The sequence below is a fragment of the Meleagris gallopavo genome, chromosome 10 (assembly GCF_000146605.3).
Source record: "Meleagris gallopavo isolate NT-WF06-2002-E0010 breed Aviagen turkey brand Nicholas breeding stock chromosome 10, Turkey_5.1, whole genome shotgun sequence".
NCBI classification, from domain to species: domain Eukaryota; kingdom Metazoa; phylum Chordata; class Aves; order Galliformes; family Phasianidae; genus Meleagris; species Meleagris gallopavo.
Genome location: NC_015020.2, coordinates 20,694,428 through 20,715,483, shown reverse-complemented (window position 1 = coordinate 20,715,483; position 21,056 = coordinate 20,694,428). Strand labels below are relative to the sequence as shown.

The 21,056-nt window shown below is 39.0% G+C and overlaps 1 protein-coding gene across 6 annotated transcripts in view; it reads right to left on the bottom strand.

Moving 5' to 3' along the window:
- FGGY (FGGY carbohydrate kinase domain containing) overlaps positions 1-16,069 on the bottom strand; it is an 85,247-nt gene extending 69,178 nt beyond the window's left edge. For 3 of the 6 annotated variants that reach the window (XR_002118218.2, XM_019618731.2, XM_010716070.3), the window contains exons 1-5: positions 15,568-15,675; positions 11,067-11,279; positions 9,207-9,318; positions 7,460-7,611; positions 775-863 (exon numbers count right to left, since the gene is read on the bottom strand). Coding sequence is in view for 4 of the 6 variants with exons in the window: in XM_019618731.2 (XP_019474276.1) it covers positions 775-863; positions 7,460-7,611; positions 9,207-9,318; positions 11,067-11,267 (554 nt within the window). In the remaining 2 variants the exon portion in view is untranslated. Of the gene's footprint in view, positions 1-774; positions 864-7,459; positions 7,612-9,206; positions 9,319-11,066; positions 11,280-15,534; positions 15,677-15,939 lie in introns of those variants that run through there. The other 3 variants (XR_004160807.1, XM_019618734.2, XM_019618732.2) reach the window with 3 other exon arrangements.
- Positions 16,070-21,056: the final 4,987 nt, after the last annotated feature.

Genomic DNA, 21,056 nt, shown 5'->3' with positions numbered 1-21,056 from the left:
ATGCTCAAAAAGAAATGTATCTGATATGAATGTGTTTTCCATTCCCCCAACACTAAAACTAACTCCTTACAGCTTTCATTTTAGACTAACTTTTGCACAGATACAACTCCAGAGACTCCAATGGAAGTACCTGTGAACTGAGCTGGGTGTGGAATTGGGCCATAAGACTTTTTTTTTTTTTTTTTAAAGTTTGACACTGTATCTCACTTCTCAGATGGAGGATTTGTTTACCTGCATGTGTATTTCACTTGTACTAATGTCATTTTAATCAAGATTTTAATGGAGTTCTCTCAAACACCGCTTTAACTTATCAGTTTAACTTATCAGTAAGCATTGTAGGCTGGTTTTAGTGAGTGTTTTACAATGAAGTAACCACTTTTAGATAGATTTTATAAGATGTCTTCCATACCCAAAAGAAGCATTTTTTTCAGTTCTCAGAAAGTCAATAAATTAGTCAACAAAAATAGATTTCAAAGCATTATTAGAAGCTTATTTCACAATAACAAGAGCAATCATATTTATGTTCCAAAATAGAATATGAGACCAATTGACTAACAGTTGTAGCAACATACTGTATATGTGAATTACACTGCTCACAAGAACTGTGCTCAGGAATGTACAATGGAAGCAGGAGATAGGTTCAAGATGTTTTGGAGCAGACTGAATTACAGACAGATGTATGTAACAGCATGTCCAGTCAAAATGAATTAAAGCAGAAACACACATAAGAAAATAGACTAAGATGACTAAATCATCCTGTTACAATTACCATACCTTGCAGTGACACCTGTGGCTTTCCAAGATAAGAAATCCGGAAGATCAAAGAAGTAGCCTGCTTTCTCCCAGCATGACTCTTGTAAGTTCTAACAAAAAAAATATATTAGAGAAATACAGATATTTGAAGCCAGACATGATCACATGCTTCTTTTAATGGCAATTAAGAAAAATGTTGTGTGAAAATCGTAATTTTTCCAAATTCAATATTCTGATCTCTCTCCATATTCCTGCACTGCTCACATTGTAGTGATTTACTGTCCGAGTCCTTTTCCCACCACGAATTGATAATAAGGCTTCGCAAGAAAGTTAATGGAGGCACATAGTTCAGATCAATAGCATGGGATCTTTCAGTTCCCTGTCAGCTGCTCAGTGTCAGAGCAGGCAGGCACAAAATCAGTAGACAACTCACTTCAAAAACATTTGCTCGAAGCATGCCTTACTTTCTAAAATAAACCATTTTATATTTATTATTTCTGAATTTTAAGTGCAGGAAGAAAACAAATACCTCTGTGAGCACAGAACAAAGCTTTACAAACTATTAGGCCAGTTGATCAAAGCAAGTAAGAATCTGTAAGCTTTCTGCAAAGCTTCACCCTCCCAAACTGCTTTAAAAATCTCCAACAGTTTTCTAAATAACTGAAACAGTGGCTCATCTAAGAGTACATCCTAGGTGGGGTCTCTAGGGCATGGAGATCTGTTAAGTGGCACAGTTTCAGCACAAACACACATTTGGTCAACAGTTGCATCTAGTAGGCTATGACAGAGTCAGAGAGGTACTCCAGAAGTAAGATGGGAAATTATTTTGGGCTTCATCTCTATAGAAGAAATCTAAGGGGTGATTTGCTTGCCATACTGTGTATTTGGATTTCATATCCTACCATTTTCATCTCCCCTTCATAAGCTCAGGCAAAGGCAATTATAAAAGATTATACAAGATTGCAGATGCAAAGGATTTTTAGAAAAGTGGAGTATTAAACACTAAGAGTCTTAATAGCTTACTGTGTTAAAAAAAGACTGATGCAACCACAACTTTTAAACAAAATGTACAAGCTTTGCATGCTTGTTCCAAACTTGAGTGTAGCTTACACACTAGATGTAGATGGCTACTACTTCAAATTTAACTTTGTATGTGAAATGCAAAAGGCGCTCCTTAGCTTAATATATAGGTCATTCATCCTATTTCCATCAGAGAAACCGTTCTGCATTGGTCTTTAAGAAGCAACAGAAGTAGATCGACTATTAGTGTTAATCATAAAAGATATTAGATTAAGAACAACTGTGCCCTTCAAGCAAATCTGTTTTATCAGAGATACTCACCGGGTCCTTATTCTATTACTTGGGAAATTCCCAAAAGCCACACGTTAGTGACATTAAAGTATTTAGTTTCATGAACATCCAAATGATTCATTCTTTGCCATCGCAATGCTTTGTCATCACTAATTAGTAAAGAAAGACAAAAAACCATAGCATATCCTGATGCTTTTTCCAAACAAGTTTAAAAAAAGTCTCCATGTTTTTGACATTCACTTAAGTCAATTTAATTTATTTTTACTCATAGTCAAATCTGTGACCACATTAAAAGCACGATGGAAAAGATCCGGGAACATTCCCAGTACTGTATTCATACCCTGCATCTCAGCCATCAAGCTCACTTCTAAAGAAACACATTCAACCTTTCAACTGAGGGGTACCCATGGATGCTTCTTTCTTTTAAAAAGAAAACAATCACAGAATTGCAGGGGTTGGAAGAGACCTCCAGAGATTGAGTCCAACCCTCTGCTAGAGCAGGAACCCTACAAAAGGTTGCACAGGGAGGCATCCAGCTGGGTCTTGAGTGTCTCCACAACCTCTTCGTTGTCCAGAAAATACAACATTTCTCAACAGTTATTCAGAATTATCTGGAGATTTTAAAGTAACTGTGGGTAATGAGTTTAAGAATTATGAAGCACAGAATTTTTCAATCTTCCTAGACAAGAAGGATAAAAGTGAGAGGTAGGGAGAACTGGTACAGAGGTCAAGAAATAAGTAGAGGAGGCCATTTCTGCCAAGTCAGAAGATTATCATGAAGCCATGCCACACAATTTTGTTTCATGTTATGCATACTGCTCACCTATGAGTTGGGCTGAAATGCACACACACGTAGAACTTCACATGAGCTTTTCTACGCAACAGGATTTTTCAGAAACACATAGAGGAGTGCTCTCCTTGAGAACGAGGAAGAAGCTTTCAGATTTGTGCTTCAGTGCTTTGTTGAGGTAGTTTATTTCTGTATTGGAAACTTTTTTAGCTTTTACTAGCTTTATTATTTTCTTGTAAGATTAAGTGATCATCAGACAACTACAAGTAGTGAAAATGCTTTTCCCCCCACACCAGAACTAAAATATGTATACAAACAGCAAAACTTCCCTGACTTTCATAATTGCTAATAGAGACTAAATGTGAATTGGAAAATACTAAACATCATTACAGACAGCTTTTACATCCAAACTCTTTTGGCCACTGGATTAATTTAAGAGGGGTTTGAAGTAGAACTTACGATTTAGCACAGGGCATTGGCCTGTATTTCATGGCTACTTATCAGTCAAAACCCACACATTCTGAAACCATCCCAAATTGGTGTGTGAGAAACCTAGATTAAAACCAGCAGAGACAGATGGAATCAGAAAGATTTTACCATTTAGAGTAAAAAAAAAAAGTTGGCATGAGCATTCAAGTTCCATATCAGGTCAAGATCTAAGTCATCTGAAAATGAGACACGCTCACTGAATAATAGTCTGCTTTTCCCAACTCAACCTGAATTTTGAATCCCAATCTCCTAGGCAATCTGCATGAACAGACTGAAGACAATACACACACTCATGGGGATATAAAAAACTGATGTTCCACACCCTATTCCAACTCAGACAAAGCAAGAACTTAGAACTTACATCTCTCATGCCTCAGAACTAATGCCAAACCATGTGATAGAGCCCTTCTCAGACACCCAAGATAAACTGTAGGCACTATTAAAATCATTGCTGGAGCCAGGGCTGCAGACTGATCGGTTTTGCTACGGTTTTGCCCCCTCCCTTCCCCCCACCACCAAAAAGCTCAAACCACCAACTGAATCACCCAATTCATTTTAAGGCCTTAAACGTGTTCTTGGGGCTAAGAGGCCACCTTAGAAAGTAAGCTGTAAGGATAAGGCTACTGTCAAAGGTGGAAAACACTGCTTTGGTGCATCACATTGTCTCTACAATCAAGACACTGTCTTAGATATCTGCAGGTGTTTCCAAATCCATGAGGCAGCCTCAGAGTAATACTAAAAGTCAGGCAAATATCATAGTCGAGGCCAGACATTGCCACGTGCATGACAGAAACACAGACCAGGGCTATCAAAGGCTGAGTAAGCTGGAGCTGTAAAAAGGGATGAAGGACAATCTGTGGGAATGTTCATAAACATCATCACATTGTAGCAGAGTTGAGAGATTCTCAGAAGTGCAGATGTTTCAATCATTCCAGCTGTTAATCCTCTTTTTTTTTTAAAGACTATTTTGCTTGATTAGTAACTGCTACTAAAAGCTCAACTGAACAGTCCAAAGTACAATCTATGCAAACATGTCTAAATTATGTATGGATTTTGATAGCAAAAAGCTGTTAAAGCATTTATAAACAGTCCTTATCAAGAGTTCAGTTTCAAACCCAGTAGCTTGGATTCTTTTCACTAAACATGGAATTGAGAGCTTTTTATTGGTAAAATCTTACCAGTTGCATTCAACAAAACAAAATCAGCTGCAAATGTAATAAAGAAGAGGACATGCATGAACAAATATGTTGCTGCCAAGCTAATGCCTCTCCATAGCCAGGAAAATACATGTTTTAATTATTTCTGCAAATTATCCCATTGGCTGGTAAAGCTGCAAGTTATGGGTGTACAAGAACAAACTAAAAGAATGATGATGCATAAAAATGTGGCTGTATCTGAAGATGTGAATAGAAAGATCACTGAGCAATGTGCCATTAAAAATATGAAGAAAATAAACTGAGAATTATCAATTTTAGTTAACAATTGCAAGGGACTTCTGCTAGTCATTCACTCTGATATTTTTTTTTTTTGCTGTAGGGAGGATCTTCTTTGCTCTTACCATACTTAAATATGAGGTGTGAAAATACACTATAGGAAAACTGCATTCCATTTGGGGACAGTTACCAAGCAAATACCTATTCCCTGTTCAGCACGCCCCACCCATCTGGAATATGCCACAGCATATGGGATGAATGTTTTTTAGAAATAGCTGATTTGTAATGCCATTAATATGACAAAAATGTAACAAGCATCCTCCTGTTTTGGCACAAGCCACAATCAAATCTCCAGCCAAAAATTAGTAAACAAGATTCTTTCTTCTGCTACTTTGGGGGAAAAAAAACGCTAACATTAATTCCAGAGCAGAACCAACAGTATCCCCAGACCTTGCAAAATAGTTCTAAAAACAATAGAAATCTAACGAAATTATAGCAAGGAAAGAGAATTACCTGGTTATTCTGAGAGATCCAGTAACTAAGGACTACTTTCTTTTTCACTTTAGTTTACATTTTTACTTATCTTACAGAGTTCAGGAAGACTTTGTCAGCATTATCTTTCAGCTGGTTTCTAAATATTTGTGAAAGGATAATGATATTTTTTTTTCCAACTTTATCTACAACATTCCACACTCTCAATTCAGCTAACAACATTCCAAATTCAAATGCGACTGTACCTACAGAAAGTAGATTTAAAAGAAAAATAAAGTATTCATTTTGGTTTACATATACTGCAGATTTAACATTTAAATGGACCCTCTCAGCACACAAGGGGCAAAGAAACAAAGTGCTGCTCCTAAGTGAGCCACAAATGTTAACAAAAAAGCCCCAGAAGCTTATCCAGCAGCTGCATTCAGTTGATCATTTACTGCAAAATGACCTACACACAAACTTCACAGGCAGTGCTGACTTTGCCATATGAGCATCTATCTTCAGATATCAGGACACTCCAATTAATTTCATGTAGACCAGCCTCTGGATGCCAGGGCATAAAGTGATTCATCAGTGCTCAAACTAAATTGAATGTAAGCTAATACAATTCAAACAAAAGATTGCAAACAAACCTATTAGGTCCTCCACAGTTTGGTTTCTTAATTTGAAATCAAAATGTGATAGAGTGAAATAATTAAGTGTATAGAATATGCTCTGAAGCCTCTCAACTTTCTAATTGTTCCTAATCTCTGTACAGTGAAAATGTAAAGCAATTAAAAGAAACACAGATAAAATACTACATGGAAAAGAAAATCAAGAAGAAGCTGAGGAGTATAACTCGCAATTTGGATGAATAACTGCAACAGCCCTCCAGAAATAAATACAAGTTATTTATAACAAGAAAATTACAAGAAATAAAGACCAGTATCTACTTCTTGTATAATTAATTCAGCTCACTCATCATGGTGAGGTCATCTTCAGTGTAAATTCTAGTAAGAAAAGATGACAAATGGAAAGCACAGTTAGGTCATCTCCCCCTTCTCCTTTCTCTTCATTACTTTCAGAAGTTCACAGTAAATTTGATAAGTGATATTCTTTAGGAATACCTAAAATTGTTTAAGTGATAATTCAAATAATAGAAATTCCTTTCCAGAAATACAAGGTCAGGTAATGATAGGGGAGATTTAGGATAGGTGTCAGGAAGAAGTTTTTCACTGAGAAGTTGTTGAGGTGTTGGGTTGAAGTTGCAGATGCTCCATCCCTGGAGGTGTTCAAGGCCAGGCTGAATGGGGTCATGGACAACCAACTCTAGTTGACTAATCTAGTGGGTGGTAACCCTGACTGCAGCACGGGGTTGGTGTTCAATGATCTTTGAGGTCCCTTCCAACCCAAGGCACTGCACTGAAACTGGCAGAAAGTAATCTACATTTGGCCAAGGATCAACACCAAACGTAAAATCAGACTAGAGGAGGTTTTGAGAAATTTGAGTGGTGAGCATTTTTCTTTTCTCTGACAGTTATTGTTAAAAACACAAGAAAGAAGCAGAGTTCCACATTTCGAACAGAGCATCTTCCTTCTACAGATGATCTACTTCCTAGAGACAACATGCAACTAAATCACTCAGCTTCTTCTTGGAAAGCTGATGAAGCTCAAACTAGATTGCTCTGTGAGCAGCCAAAGACATCACACATTCCCTCACTGTTGGATGCAATGTCTCAAAGGCAGTAGTACATCCAGCAAGGATGCCCAGTGCTGAGCCACTGCTGCTTTCACACTGATGCAAAAACCAACCCAGAAGTAGAACCTAAGCCCTTTTTAAGCATGTTCAGCTACAATATTTTAAGCATGTGTACAGCTCCATAACTAAATGCTAGGATATTTCCAGGACACATTCATCACCTGCACCAAAACTACTAAATACATCTGGTCTTAAAATCACATAAGAAAAGCATATCAAAAGTTTTCATTTGAGAAAAACTGAACCTCACTAAAATTAATCTCTAAATAATCGAGGTAAAAAAAAAATCTCAAAACATCTTCATCACATCTTAAGGCTGGCCTTACTTTGCACATCTCTGAACTCAGAACTAAGGTCAAAGAACTTCATTTCTGAAATATCATTCTCAGGCATTAACAAATATAATGATATTAATCATTATTAAAAATGCTATGCAATCTTAGAGGTACTCACTTCCTTTATCCACAACAACTTAGGAGGCTGCATTTCCACAGACATCACTCCCCCAACATATCTCAAAATCCTGTGTTGCGTTGCATTGATGCGGTCTACTTGACTGACGGCACGATGGTCCATCCACATAATAACATTCCTGTTATTTTGCCCTTTAAAAGACAATAAAATAAAACAAAGATTGTTTTAGCTCCTGTATAACTCCACCACAAGACTGTCTGTTACTAGGCTGTAAGCTGCTTCATACTTATACATGGAAAACTCAAGTACTTAAATGTGCTAATAACTCTCAGTAGATAGTTACAGATAAAATTCTAGCCAACTTTTAAGGCATGCTGAGGGCTGAGAATGCCCTGAGATTGAAACTAGTCAGGCTTGTGAGAGTCCAACAACGTGACAAGCGATGCTCTTGTAAAGTATGGTTCATTCAAATAACCCAAACTACTGGGCATGGTACACATTTATTTTAAAACAAAAAAAAAACAAACATTTTTAATTCCTAGTCACTAAAATACGACAAAATCTGAGCAAATAAGTTATAAATTGAAATGAACTTTGCCAGTCAACTAATTATAGAGTAATAGGGATCCTTTTTCCTATTCTATAGTTAAGAGAAAACTACCCTAATTTCTTTCAAAAATACTTTCATGTCTGTAGTTGACTATGTTTATTTTGAATGTGGAAGGCAAAAGCATTCAGCAAGTCTGTGTAACACATCAGAATTAAAAGCAAAAAACATTTTAATTAAATTAACCTACAAAAGACCTACTAAACAGGTGAAGGGAAAATCCAAGTGACACTTCACATTACTCTCTTGCTGAGTACAGTGCACACTCAACTCCACAGAAGAGCCACTCATGCATTTCAATCTTGAAAACATACTCCAAGACAAGTCAGGTCTATGAGGAACAATGCTACACTAAATATGGATTCAAACAATTTAGACCTCCAAAACTGCCTGAAATGAGTTTAGTGCATGCCCAGTGTGACAGTATTCTGTCTATTCTTGTCTTATCTTTGATATCATTGTTTAAAGCCCAAGTTCTTGAGGATATTGTACAGCAAAAAGTGAGAACTGAATTTGACTCAGTAGACCAAAATAGCCCTAGACATCATCAGATGCTGAACAGATCAAAGACTCTCAAACCGAAAAATAATCTTTCCTAAATTTAGCAAAGGACATTTTGGGGACAAAGCTGTTGCTTTTTCTTTTTTTTTTTTCTTAAGTAAGTATAGGAGATGACAAATAAATGTGAGAATAGAAAGGGTAAAGCAACAGAACTGTGATTATGGCTATGTAACTACTGAATTAACAGCCTCCCAGTCATAAATGGGATTGTGGGAGGGGGAAAAAAAGGCTTCTGAAGTATCGACTTAAAAATTAATAAAAACTTAAATTTCTTTTTAGAAAAAGGTACCAGATTGTTTCAGAGGTTTAGCTCCGTCCTAGACAAAGACAGAACACCAGTGTAATAAAAATACACAAGTTCAACCTCTGCTTGCAACTCTATGACAGAAAAAGCAGTCAGGCTACACTAATACTACATTTCTAGCATTCCTTAAGCCAGTGTGGGCAGGTATTCACACGCACAAGAAAAGCCATGATTAATAAGGATGAATGAGGATGAAACACCTAAAAATTGAAAATGAGCAGAGACCTCTAAGAGGCAGCCCCTCTGATCCAATATGAAGGAGTTTGGTGTTAGGATGCCAAACAGAAAGCAATTCATCTCACTTTTTGTCCTACCTTGTGAGTTGACTGCCAAAGGTTGGAACTTTTTATCCACGACAACAAGGGAGCACGTAGCATCAAATCCAATCCCTCGAATCTGGCTGGCATCAACACCACAGATGACTTTCTGCAAATACATAAAACATACACAAATACAAAGAAATCCATATATATGGCCTACCATGTGAACTAATGAGCACAGAAAACAAGTTAGAAATACAAACTCAAACTACAAAAATTTAGAGATTCAGTATTCCTTAATATCTCAATCTGAATGCTAATAAAAACGTAGCACACTGCCAAAATTTGGTTTTCAGAAGTGTATTCAAACGTACATGAAAAGCTCTTTAATACGCTTCGAATCTTTCTAGCACTGTTATTTCTTTTCTAAAAGTTCTGCTGGATATGAAACCTAGAGACAGGATTATGCATTTCCATCACTTACTTCACTTGTTTGCTACCTGCAAACTGAATGATCTTATGGAACTGCTCTGGTAATACTGTGTCATAGTTTTTATTACAAAATAAAGGGTCCCAAAAATAAATTGCTGTCAAGTTGGTCAAAACCTAAAGCAGTGCTAATATATCTGTAATGCAAACCTTTTCAGAAACTCTGCTACCAAGAGTTTGGAAAGCTTACGTTCAGAAAATAATCTGAAAAACTCATCACCCCCAAAAGATCTGAACTTCAAGGCTTCAAGCAGCACTGGAGAAAAATATATAATACCCACATGGATCAAGTGCCATGTAAAGTTCCAAGGCATCTAAAATGTAACGCAGTAATAAATTGCCAGCAACAATAAAAATATCATTATCTTAATTAGTACTATAACGAAAGACTTCAGACTTGCAACAGTGCCAGTGTCTTAGTGGTTTCGTAAAGCCAAGGTTCCAGAGACCATATTTTAATTGCTTAAATATAAGATTGTATTTAAAGATCAAGAAAAAAGCAATTCACAAAGAAAAGCCAAATAACTTGCTCTGTCTGTAATATCAAGCTGCTTTCCTTGTCATTCCTGTCACACTACTCTTCTCCTTCCCCTCCCCTCACCACTTGTCTCCTTCATCACAGAAGATTTCTGCAGAGCCAAGCTCACTGAAATTTGAAAAGGCTGACCAATAGCAAGAGAAAGAGCAAACTGCCCATCTGCAAATTACAAAGCATATCATGAATACTTAAAAAATAACCTTAGATCATGGAGCAGGCTGTGGCTTTATTACAGAGGATGAAATAGTCTGCATGTAGACTGCCAAGCAAGGTCAGTCATTTACCACCACCATGTACAGGTGAATCCTTGGATCCCTTATAATTAGGTTTATTTCAGACTATTTTTAAGCTTGATACTATCTACAAATACATAAAATTTCTTTCAGTTTTATAACACCAGACAGATGTCATAATGGGGATCACAGGTGATGGTGCCTCATATGATGTCTATCCATAAAATAGACTGAATTTCTATAATAACTGCTCCTTTTTGGCTGCAGTGCAACACCACACACACCTCTAAAGGTGCATTATCAGTTCTGAGCAACTTCCACTCCTCAAAGAAATTGTTTGTGGCTAAAACATGCAGCAGTGGAACAAAAATCCCTGATGTGAATCCCAAAGACAGTGGAAAAGTCCTCCTTTAGATCTAACATAAAAAGGAAAGCTTTCCTCCTCTTTTCAGTTATCACTCTGGCCTTCTGCTCCTCACATAGATAACAGGCACTACATATCCTAAAGTGTCTAGAATGTATGAAGGTGGTTCCATGTTATAGAGAAACATGGCAGAACTGAATATTAAAGGCCAGTGACCGAAAGACTTCCAACTTCCAAAATTTGAAGTGCTGTTTGAAACTCATCTCCTTCATTTCTTTTCCTTCAGGTACCTTGGTGACTGCACAACAAGCAGCCCATATGTCAGTAGAGGATTGTTCATAGTGGTCTGGTTGAGGTTCCCAGATTTGTATTGGTTGTTCTGCGTGCATCACTACTGTCCCAAACTCATCTACCAGAGCAGCACGAACACTTGCTGATCCAACATCAATTCCAACATAGTATTTCACTGAAGTCTGGCTCTCACTGTGCATTTTCAATAAAGCCTGTGAGGAAAAATAAAGTAAACAAATAAACAAAATGAGCTTAAAAAACAGATAAGATGACAAGCAAAGTTATGCTGAACAGGAAACGAGATGCTGCTTAAGTGCTTTGTTTGGTAACTTCTTTGCAGCAAGTCTTCACATAGCATTTCTCAATTAATTTGAGTTTTCAGGTCTTGGACAAGTTATTCTGTTTTTATCTCCAATGTTTGGAACTGGTTCTAGGGAACCTAAGGGGGTTGGACTGAATGATCTCCAGAGGTCCCTTTCAACTCCTAGGGTTCTCTGATTCTGATTGCATCTAAGTTGCGTGGCACAAAAGTTCCTGAAACGCAAGAAGTGAATTTGCATGTAAGATCATGCATGCTCTGATAAAGCTCATGCACACACACAAGGAACTGAGCAGTAGTCATACACTATCAAATCTGTATAAAGGGAAAAAGAAAGAAAGAGGGAGCAAATGAAAAGGTCTGGATGCAAACTCAGCAGTAATTGGGAGTTGATACCTTACATGTTCAACCCAGATGCTCCTGAGCTTTCCTGAATTCTGGCAGATGGGAAAGCTGCTAACAAGCAGTAAATTGGATTCACTTGTGAAAAAGACAGGAAGTAACACCTCAGCCATGTCAATGCATCGATGCAAACAAATTAGACTCCTGAAGCTGTGAAAGGGGTTGTGTACCTGGCTTCACTGAGCTCTGAACTGAAGCAAGATGAGGAGGCAGGAGCCGATGCCTCCCATGTAGCCAACAAGCCAAGGAGTGGCAAATCACTGCTGGACAAGACAGTGAGTCAGGCTGAATTCTGCAGAGTCTGAAAATCGTTTCCTCCTCCCCCCAAAAAGTGGTGTGATGCTGAGAATTCAAATAGCTAAGTGAAAACCTGGCACATCTTACCCAACTTTGAGCCTTGCAAGAAAAAGAAAAAAAAAAACAACTGAAAAATAAACTGCTTAGGTTTTTAAGAGCCATGCACTAGGAATCCACATGATTTTAAAGACTTAGAAAATAATTTGCTGAAATTACTTCATTAAGTTATGAGAACATCCCAGGAAATGTGTGCCTGCTTACTGGCAACCTAAAAGAACAAAGTGAGCCTAAATCGATTGATTTAATTATTCACAGTGAGTTGCTTACTTCACTGTATCACATTTAAATAAATGACCTTTTTATATAGTGACAAATGCACTGTACTTAATTTCTAAGCTTGCCCTTAATTAATAGTTAACATTAACATTTAATCAATCTGGGAAGTGTTAATTAAGAGCTGATACAAAGTATTTGATAGGTATCACATCATTGCTTGTATGAATCTCCTACCAAAACTCAGCATACAGAACTCAGCTGGTGCTTTGAGAAAAGAAAAATATCAATTATCATTTGGTCATTTATAGAGCAACAAAACAGCTGTACCTGAAATCAGCCCAGTTATCCCAAGCAAGTGACCTGGATGACATCTGTTTGTAAAAGACTGGTTGTTTAGGGGGCAAGGACATGTGAGAAGGGGGAAAGATTCTGAAAGTTCTGCTTAGCAGAACAATAAGGTTGTTCGCACTTCAAATTAAGCCTAGATATGAGTTTTGGGCAATAACTGATTTTACTGGCTTAGTATATGCAAAACACGATAGAAAAAGCATTGGAGCCCAAAACTCTTAGACTTCTTCTTATCTTCAGACAGTAACAGCTGATCATACAGCCAAGTCAATTGCTCTCCATTTCAGAAGTAATGTTTGTACACCAAAGCAGCTACCACACAGCATTCTGCATGCACAAAGTAGGGTTACTAGGGCAAGTTGTACACATCATTGCTTTAAAAAAATAACAAACTAGATTTAAAAAAAATATGTATATCAAAGCTAGAAGGTACACTGTAGTATTGATAGAAACCCTAACCACTCTCCTTCAGCATCCTGATTCTGTGTGGTAAATTAGGTGCAATACACACTAATCTTGCTAAGCAAGGTCATCTGCTCAAGAGATGAGCAATCAGCTAAAAATAATGGTGTGCCATGAGGCTAACACCTAGGGATATTGGCAAGAAAGCTCGCTTTATTTGCTTGGCCTCGGCTCTATGACCTGGACAAAAAGAGGACAATTCTCCTGCTATCAGTGATTAATACTGCATCTATCAGCTGGGATACTCACAGCACTCTGCATCTTCCTCCTAGCCCTCGGCTGTAAAAGGAGTTTTAAAACATTCTTATCAACAGATGATGATCACTTTTTAATTCTCCCCAGAGCTGAAAAGCCTGGCTGCAGGTGCTGCTAGCTACCTGCTAGAAGGTTTACAGTACAGTAAGGAGGAAATTGCATGAAACTATCCCTGCTGCTATCTCATGCATTTCCCAATTCTCCCCTAGTTTGGCACTGCCTTTGGCTGCTGACTCATAAAAAGAGAGTAAGCCACAAGTTGCAAAGCTGATTTTATTTTTTTAAACATAGGCAAATCTTTCTTGCTTTTTACAAACAGCAAAAGGAGTACTTCACTTTGTATCCTGCTTTCTCACACGCAGCTTTACTCCCAACTACTTCCCCTCCCTGTATGGCAGCACTGATTTTATTAATGTATTCTGCTGGTTAGAGAACAAATTTAACAGATGTTAGAGAATTAAGCTCATAGTACCTCCTACTCAGCACTTGTAATTATAGCTTTGCATTGAATTCATCCCACAAACATTTGAGATCTGGAACCCAGATCAGCCCATGTAATGTTTACTCTTTTTTCCTTACTAAGCAACCAGGATGCACACATTTGAGTGATCGTGCAGGACGCCAAGTTTGTCTGTGTGCTCAAGCAGCATTTATCAGTTTACAAATATCTCTTATTTCTGTAAATTGATGGATGTGTGCAAGAAGCCATTGTGTGACAGACCTGAACAGTGAATACAACAGACCTATTTAAAATTGCATTTCTCTGAGCAAAAATCACCTAGCATTATAAAGAAATATTTTGCTATCTTACAGAAAAAGGCTAAAAGTTAGAGCAAACCTTTTCTCAAGTGCAGCAAGCAGCCAATGCTGTTCAAAGTATGGCTTCTCTAAAAAAGGATCTGATCTGCTTGCAAAAACATCAGTGGATGCCGAGGGCTTTTCTGGAATGCCACTCACATTCCACAAGAAGCACTGTCATCTCCAGCTCATAAGTGTCACCAACAAGGGAGTCTGCCTAGAGGTGCTTCTTGAGGACCTCAGATCTCAGTAATAAGGCTGACTGAAAATATCTAGCCAAAATACTTCGTTAAGAATTTGAAGATGAATGTTCTTATTCTGAATATTCCTTCTGTACAGGAGGAGACTCCAAATTACAAACGAAGAAATGGACCTGTGAGCTGGAAGAAGCTCTCTCCAGCTCTTCTGTTTCCAGCACAAACTTCCTGTTTTGGAATCTGGACACCAACATTTATTGCCATGTGCAAATTAAATTTTGTTTCGCAGTAAAACTCCATGTTGAATTTTGTATCTATTGGAATCTTTGCCTACAGTTTCTGCAGTCAATATAATAAAAACAGAACCAGAAAAACAGTTGAAGACAAAGTCCTGCCGGTGAACAGTCACAGGTCAACTCCTTGAGCACAATATTCCTAAAAACACAACAAACTATTTGATGCAATGCAGCAGAGTAGTGACTCTTGTGGCCAAGAAAAAAAGACCCCCAGAACTTCAATCCAGTTTTGCCAGTCTGCTGCAGACTGGGGCCTCATATGTACAAGTTATTATTTGATCTTGCAAACAGAAAGAGAAGTAGAGAAAAAAATAAAAAAATTAAAAAGACATAGCCAGCTTTACTATGTTATAGTCCATGACTAAAACTGCTAACGCAGGACAAACCAAATCTCCCTCCTAACACTGAAAAAGCAATGGTCTCTCTCTTTGCAAATCACAGCCGGGACAGAATGCCTTTTCAAACAAGTGTTTATGATCAAAGAGCTGCAGCACATGATAAATATTTATATGGCCCATTAAATATTAGTCTCTATAAATATTAACCAAAATGTACATGCTGGAAACCACTGACTTCCCAGTTTATCTTTACACAAATGTGCTAGCTTTCCCACATAGGCAATGAAAAAAGAAAGTGGGGTGAAACTGTCACTTGCAACAATATTAGTTTAGTTTTTTGGTGGTTTTTGGTTTTTTTTTTGTTTTGTTTTTTTTTAAAGACAGAAAATCCTTAACATTGTTTATACTAATTTAAAAAGACTAAGTGCTAAGAAACCACATGACGGTTCATTACAACTACTAAATTCCATTTGTCCTACCTTATTTCATGGTTATCAACCTGCAGGACGTACCTTTCTGTTAAAGCTACAGGACCAGAGGGCTGCACACAAACACACACAGGCTGAAGCTCAGCAGTATTTATCAGCTGCAAGTGTGGCTTACATGGTTTCATGAGATTAAATAAAAGGAATTGTGAAGGACTGGCACGTCTCCTTTAAACTTTGATCTTTGGAACGCTGCAGGCTGCCTGGACCCAGAGATCATGGGTAAACAGTATGTGTTTAGTAGTGCAGCTGTGCTTTTCTATGGATTACTGGGAAAAAGATTAACAGGCTCAAATTAGGCTTCACAATCTTAGTGTGAAAAAGATCTAAATATGTTAAATAAAAGGTGTTTGTCAGTTGTAGAAAGGAGATAAAATGAAAGAAGCATTTTTGACATACATATGAAATGCAACACTGTTGCCTTTCCAGGGTTCCAGTAAGCTAACGGAGATGGTGGTGGAAGAGTGGCAATCACTGTCTGATTATTCCTCTTCCAGGTGACTCCTGCGTGGATGGGAAGAGACGAAGGTATATTTCTGTGGGAAAGTGAGAGCAGATAGAAATGCTGAAGGCCAGTATTAATATAGAATAATACCCTTCACTGCCCAAGGGACTGTGCTATAGCTATCAACAAGTATTTATTTTTCTGCTTTCCAACAGCACCTTCCTTTCTCTTCCCCAAATCAGGCATACACAAAGGAGATCTTTGAGATTTCAGAATTTGAGGATAATAAAAGTGGAGTAAATAAAAGCACACTGGAAGAAGTATGTTAATCAATGCCTTCTTCACTATAAACCAAACATTCTCCATCATCTATCCATTCTCTAGTAAACTCTGCGGAGCCTTTTCACATCCTAGAACAAGGGAAAGCAGCTGAGCATAGTGGAATGATCTCGCTCTGGTAGCAGAATCAGACCCCAGCACCCAGTCCCATAACACTCACATTGCTCCTCCAAAGCTTTCCTACTTGCCCTGCCCCCCGCGCTGTAACATCATCTCAATAAATCCTACCACAGGTCTGGAAATATTCTACTACTTTCTAGTATCTGCTTTTTTCCACTCTATAAATTATTCACTATGTACTAATCTTCTGTAATGTCTCTCCATATCTTTTTTTCCCCCTCTCTGTGTCCAAGACAAAACCATTACTTCATCACTACCTTCTGCCCTTTAATTCTATCTTTTGTATTTTAAATCCTTTCAAGCCAAACCACTTTCACCTATTCTGACAAAAAGCACATCACGTCCCAGTTCATCCTGCTGTACCTTAACAGACCACTCCAAGCTAAGTCACTTGAAACAACAAAGTAACGTGCAGCAGAAAAGTAAAAATGACTAAGCAAATTATTCCAATAAGTGAGATCCAAAATTCATTTATTTTCAGTTTCTTCTGCCTACCTAGAGATCTCTAAAGAACACCAGGAAGATGTCAACATGGCCACTGTCAGCAAATATCAAACTCATAGATGTTCAACAGCATTGTTTTTCTTTAGAGTCTGCTCTACTCCAGATTTGCACTTACACAGAGAAGTGATTCTGCCCCTCCAGTTCCACTCTTGAGCTCACACTAGAAGATACAGTCCATATTGCCACTGATGAAATAAGAGCAAGAGCATGCTGAACTCTGACTAAAGAGAGGCACGTGGCTGCACCAGGTGCTGCTCAGGAGCACAGAGGTGCCTATTAAAGGTCAAGGACTTCAAACTATGGGCAATTCTCTATGCATTGGCCCTCAAGGAGCATTTGCACAGAGGAATCCAGCCTGCAGAAGACTAACGGCTGCTGCTCACCCTGCTCTTCTCTGGAAGGACGCTCAGGGCTCCTGTAGCTGCAATGCACCCTGAGAGGCCCTCCACTGCAACCACCTGAGACAACACTGCAGGATGCCTCCCCAGTTCCCAACCACAGGCAGGCAGAACAAACACTGACTAGTTCTCCCACTGCAAGATTTTTCTACTTGACAGTGGTAGAACTGCTCCATTTCTTCCCCAGCTTGCAGCTACGCATTACAAAAGCAGTCAGTTCAACTCTCTGCTCTGCTGCTTGTCTAACTGCTGGAACAGCAGGAAGCAGCTGCAGCCGGGAGCTCTCAGGAAAAAGGAAGGCCAAGCAAAGAACCACAAGAACACGTAAATTAGAGATGAGGAGTGAAGGCATGAGCTACTAGGGAAATCCAGCAGCTCCAACTCTCACTGGGGCTATCTTAGCCCTGCCTGGACAGGGCATCACTTCCAAAGCAGGGTCAGATCCCGCATCCACTGAAGTGGCAAAACTCCCAAATTAGCAGTTCATGATTAGACTCCTGATACTTGTGAACATCACAGGTGCACTCTCAAGCTGCAGGATTTGAACGCTTGCCATAACCTACAATTTTTCAAACAGAGGAAACGTTCATCAGCCCATGCCAAGACACAATTCTCACGCTGGAAAACCAAAGGAATTAGGAGGGTATAGAGCTGCACCCTTTCTTCTCCACAACCTGAAAACTACAATCATACAACACATGCACACCAACCTATGTAGATCACTCTCTCCTTGACACTGCAGCTGCATGCATCCCTGAAGGCTGTTCTAATGATCTTGGCAATCAGGCATGTCCCAAATGACACTGCAGACTGCTAGAAGCTCTGGAAGAAGACGTTCTTGCTTACATTGACTGTGAAGGGGAAAAAAGTACAATCTGGCTATTGTAGTAATTGTAGCAGTAACAGATTCAGACTAGCTGAAAGGAGTCAAGAGGCTCCAAAATGACTGACACATCCAAGTGGTTGGATCCATCTGGTTATTAATGTAGTGCTAAGGAAGACAACCTTTCTTATTCATGTCCGCCACTCTATCCTAACCCACATTGGGCAGGTAGAACAGCACCAGTTCATGGTTGTAAAAATGCCAGGCACCTATGTTGTGACTTCTGTGTTATGTTTTTTTTTTATTCTATGTTAAAACAAATGAAGAAAATACCACTTAAATTGTAAAACACAACTTGGAGTAAAAGATGGTTCAAAAGGCAAAGATAGCTCCTGTAACCATACATGCTCTAGCTTTAAAATGCATTCTGGAGCAAATAAGCCTTGATATCACAAGCTTAAATGCAGGTATGTAAGCTCACCTGAGTAAATGAATTTATTATGCTACTGTAGCTATCAAGTTAGTCAACTTTAGGCTAGTGCTGATACTGTAAGTTTTCACACTGGTAGTGTTCAGTGCTCCATCAAGGACAAACTTGGCCCTCGCTATGCAATTATGTATCACTAGATCATTATAAAAATAATTTGTTCTGAGTCTGTAGCTTTACAAAATGACAAAACATCAAAATTAGCATTTTGGCTGAAATCCACTGTGTTTCCCATCAAGGCTTACACATTTAAGCAACATCTGAACCAACTGTCTATAATTACTCCTGGCAGATCCTGGAACACTTAGGCCAGTAGGTAGATGCAATAGTGAAATCAATTTTTAAAGACATGTCGTAAACCACTTCTATTAAAATGCCCAGCCTAGAAGAAAACACATCTATTAGCTGAACACAGGGTTTATCATACAGTATTTGTTCACTCTTCCATGGTAAGAGCATGGGAAGAATGACAATTGTAGGTAATCTGTCACTTCAAAATTCCACATTTATTTGGTCTACAACATGAAAAACACTAACCTTGAAGCTCCTCTCACAAACACCCACGAGCAAGTGAGGCTGCGCTAGGTTAGGTTAAAAGAAATACATTATGCCTATAAATCAGATATAAAGATACAGCATAAAAGTATAACATGTCTACATCCACTTCTTCTGTTAAGAAGAAAGTTCTGTTCATCTGAATGCAGTGAGTTATCTTCCTCCTCCCTTCTCCCTGCATACACAGCTCTTACTGGGTTGGGGAGCTTATGAAGGGTATTTGTTTCAATACATGCAAAATCTGCCTTGTTAATGATCCTACCAGCCTGGTAATTTCAAACTTGTGTAACAGGCCATTGCTTTTCCGTATGCTTCCTTCAGTGACTTTTGAAAGTATCTCTGAAGCCACCAGCTTCTAAACTTCTTGCATCAAACAGCTCAAGGTCACAGATTTTCCAACCTCATTTTATGTACAGTCTGAGTAGTTTCCACTTCACATGCGGAAATACAGAGGGGAAAACAGTAGGCAGCCCAAGACACCAACCTGAAGGTATTACAAGAGCCAAACAGACAACGCTGACCAGAGACTTCCCTTCAGAAACAAAGCTCAGACACCTCATTTCTACAAAGACCATGCCACTGCTTTGACTTTGCAGGCCAGGCACTTCAATATTCCAGTGGCACGTAGAAGGGAAAAACTGCAACTCGAATCATTACTAAAACCCAAGATACAAAGCAGGAACACACAGGGCAGCTATTCTGATCCTCTCCTGTAAGCCCACAAGTTCTCAGACAGCAGGCCAACATTTAACAGAAACAAAAGAAGGCTTAAATAAAGCCTATGGGAAGAAAGAAGGCAGACTTACTAAGGAAATTCATGAAACAAACAGTGTGAGAATCTTTTCTGGGGAAGTGGATGATTTATTGAAAAGAACCGGTATTTTCAAAAGATAAGTTACAAATAGCACCATAACAAATGCACAGCAGTGTAGCAGAAGTGGCTACGAGTCCACAGGAAAGCTTCCCATCATATTACTAGTTTATTTAGTCTCTCCTGACACTATACATTTATTTCTGCCCTGATTCTTACAGCTGGGAACAGCTGTACCTACAAGAATCCAATTCCCTCTGCTTTCTCCTTTCATCCTCTTGTTCCAGGCACCTCTCCCTCCCAGAAAGAAAAAAAGTTATAAAGAAAAAAGGAAAAAACCACAAAGCCTTTTTTTGCCCTATCCCAACACATGTAGAAAAGAGAACCATTAGCATTCAAGAAACTTGAAAAGTATGGTATATTTTAGTATTAAATTTCAGCACTTTTAGGAAAGATAATTTCAATAAATTAAGCAAATGGCTTTCTGGGACAAGGGGAAAACACGAGGGTGAAAAACAAGGAAATCACTTTTGCTATAACATCTCCATTTACTACTCTCAGGAGCCTCAGAGCTACGAGAGCCCCCTGCCCTCCTTCCCTGATGCTTGTTGCTTAAGTGCACTCCAAAATCTCCCAGGGATGCAGAGAACGAAGCAGGCACACGAGAGGCGTACACATCCCACCTGCCCATTCAGGTCACTCGAGTGCCGTTGGGAACGAGCGGGTAAATGGAGGAAAGGCACCGGGGAAGCCGGGGCTCCCGTACAGCGCCAATAGGAGCAGGCACGCACAGGGCACAACGCACCCTCAGGTGCTGCCGGGGGGAACGGCGCAGGGCGTTCTGCACACGAGTGTCTAGGGCTTAAAGTCAGAATAATTAAATAATACATTTTTATTTTAGAAAGCAGAAAACGCGACAGTTGTCAACAAGCAGCGCCTCGTAAACAAGGAAGGCGCTCTGTGAGCGTTCCCGCGTCGGGGCCAACAGCAGCGCCGCTCCGCGCCAACGCCGTTAACGGTCGCAACGGTCGCCG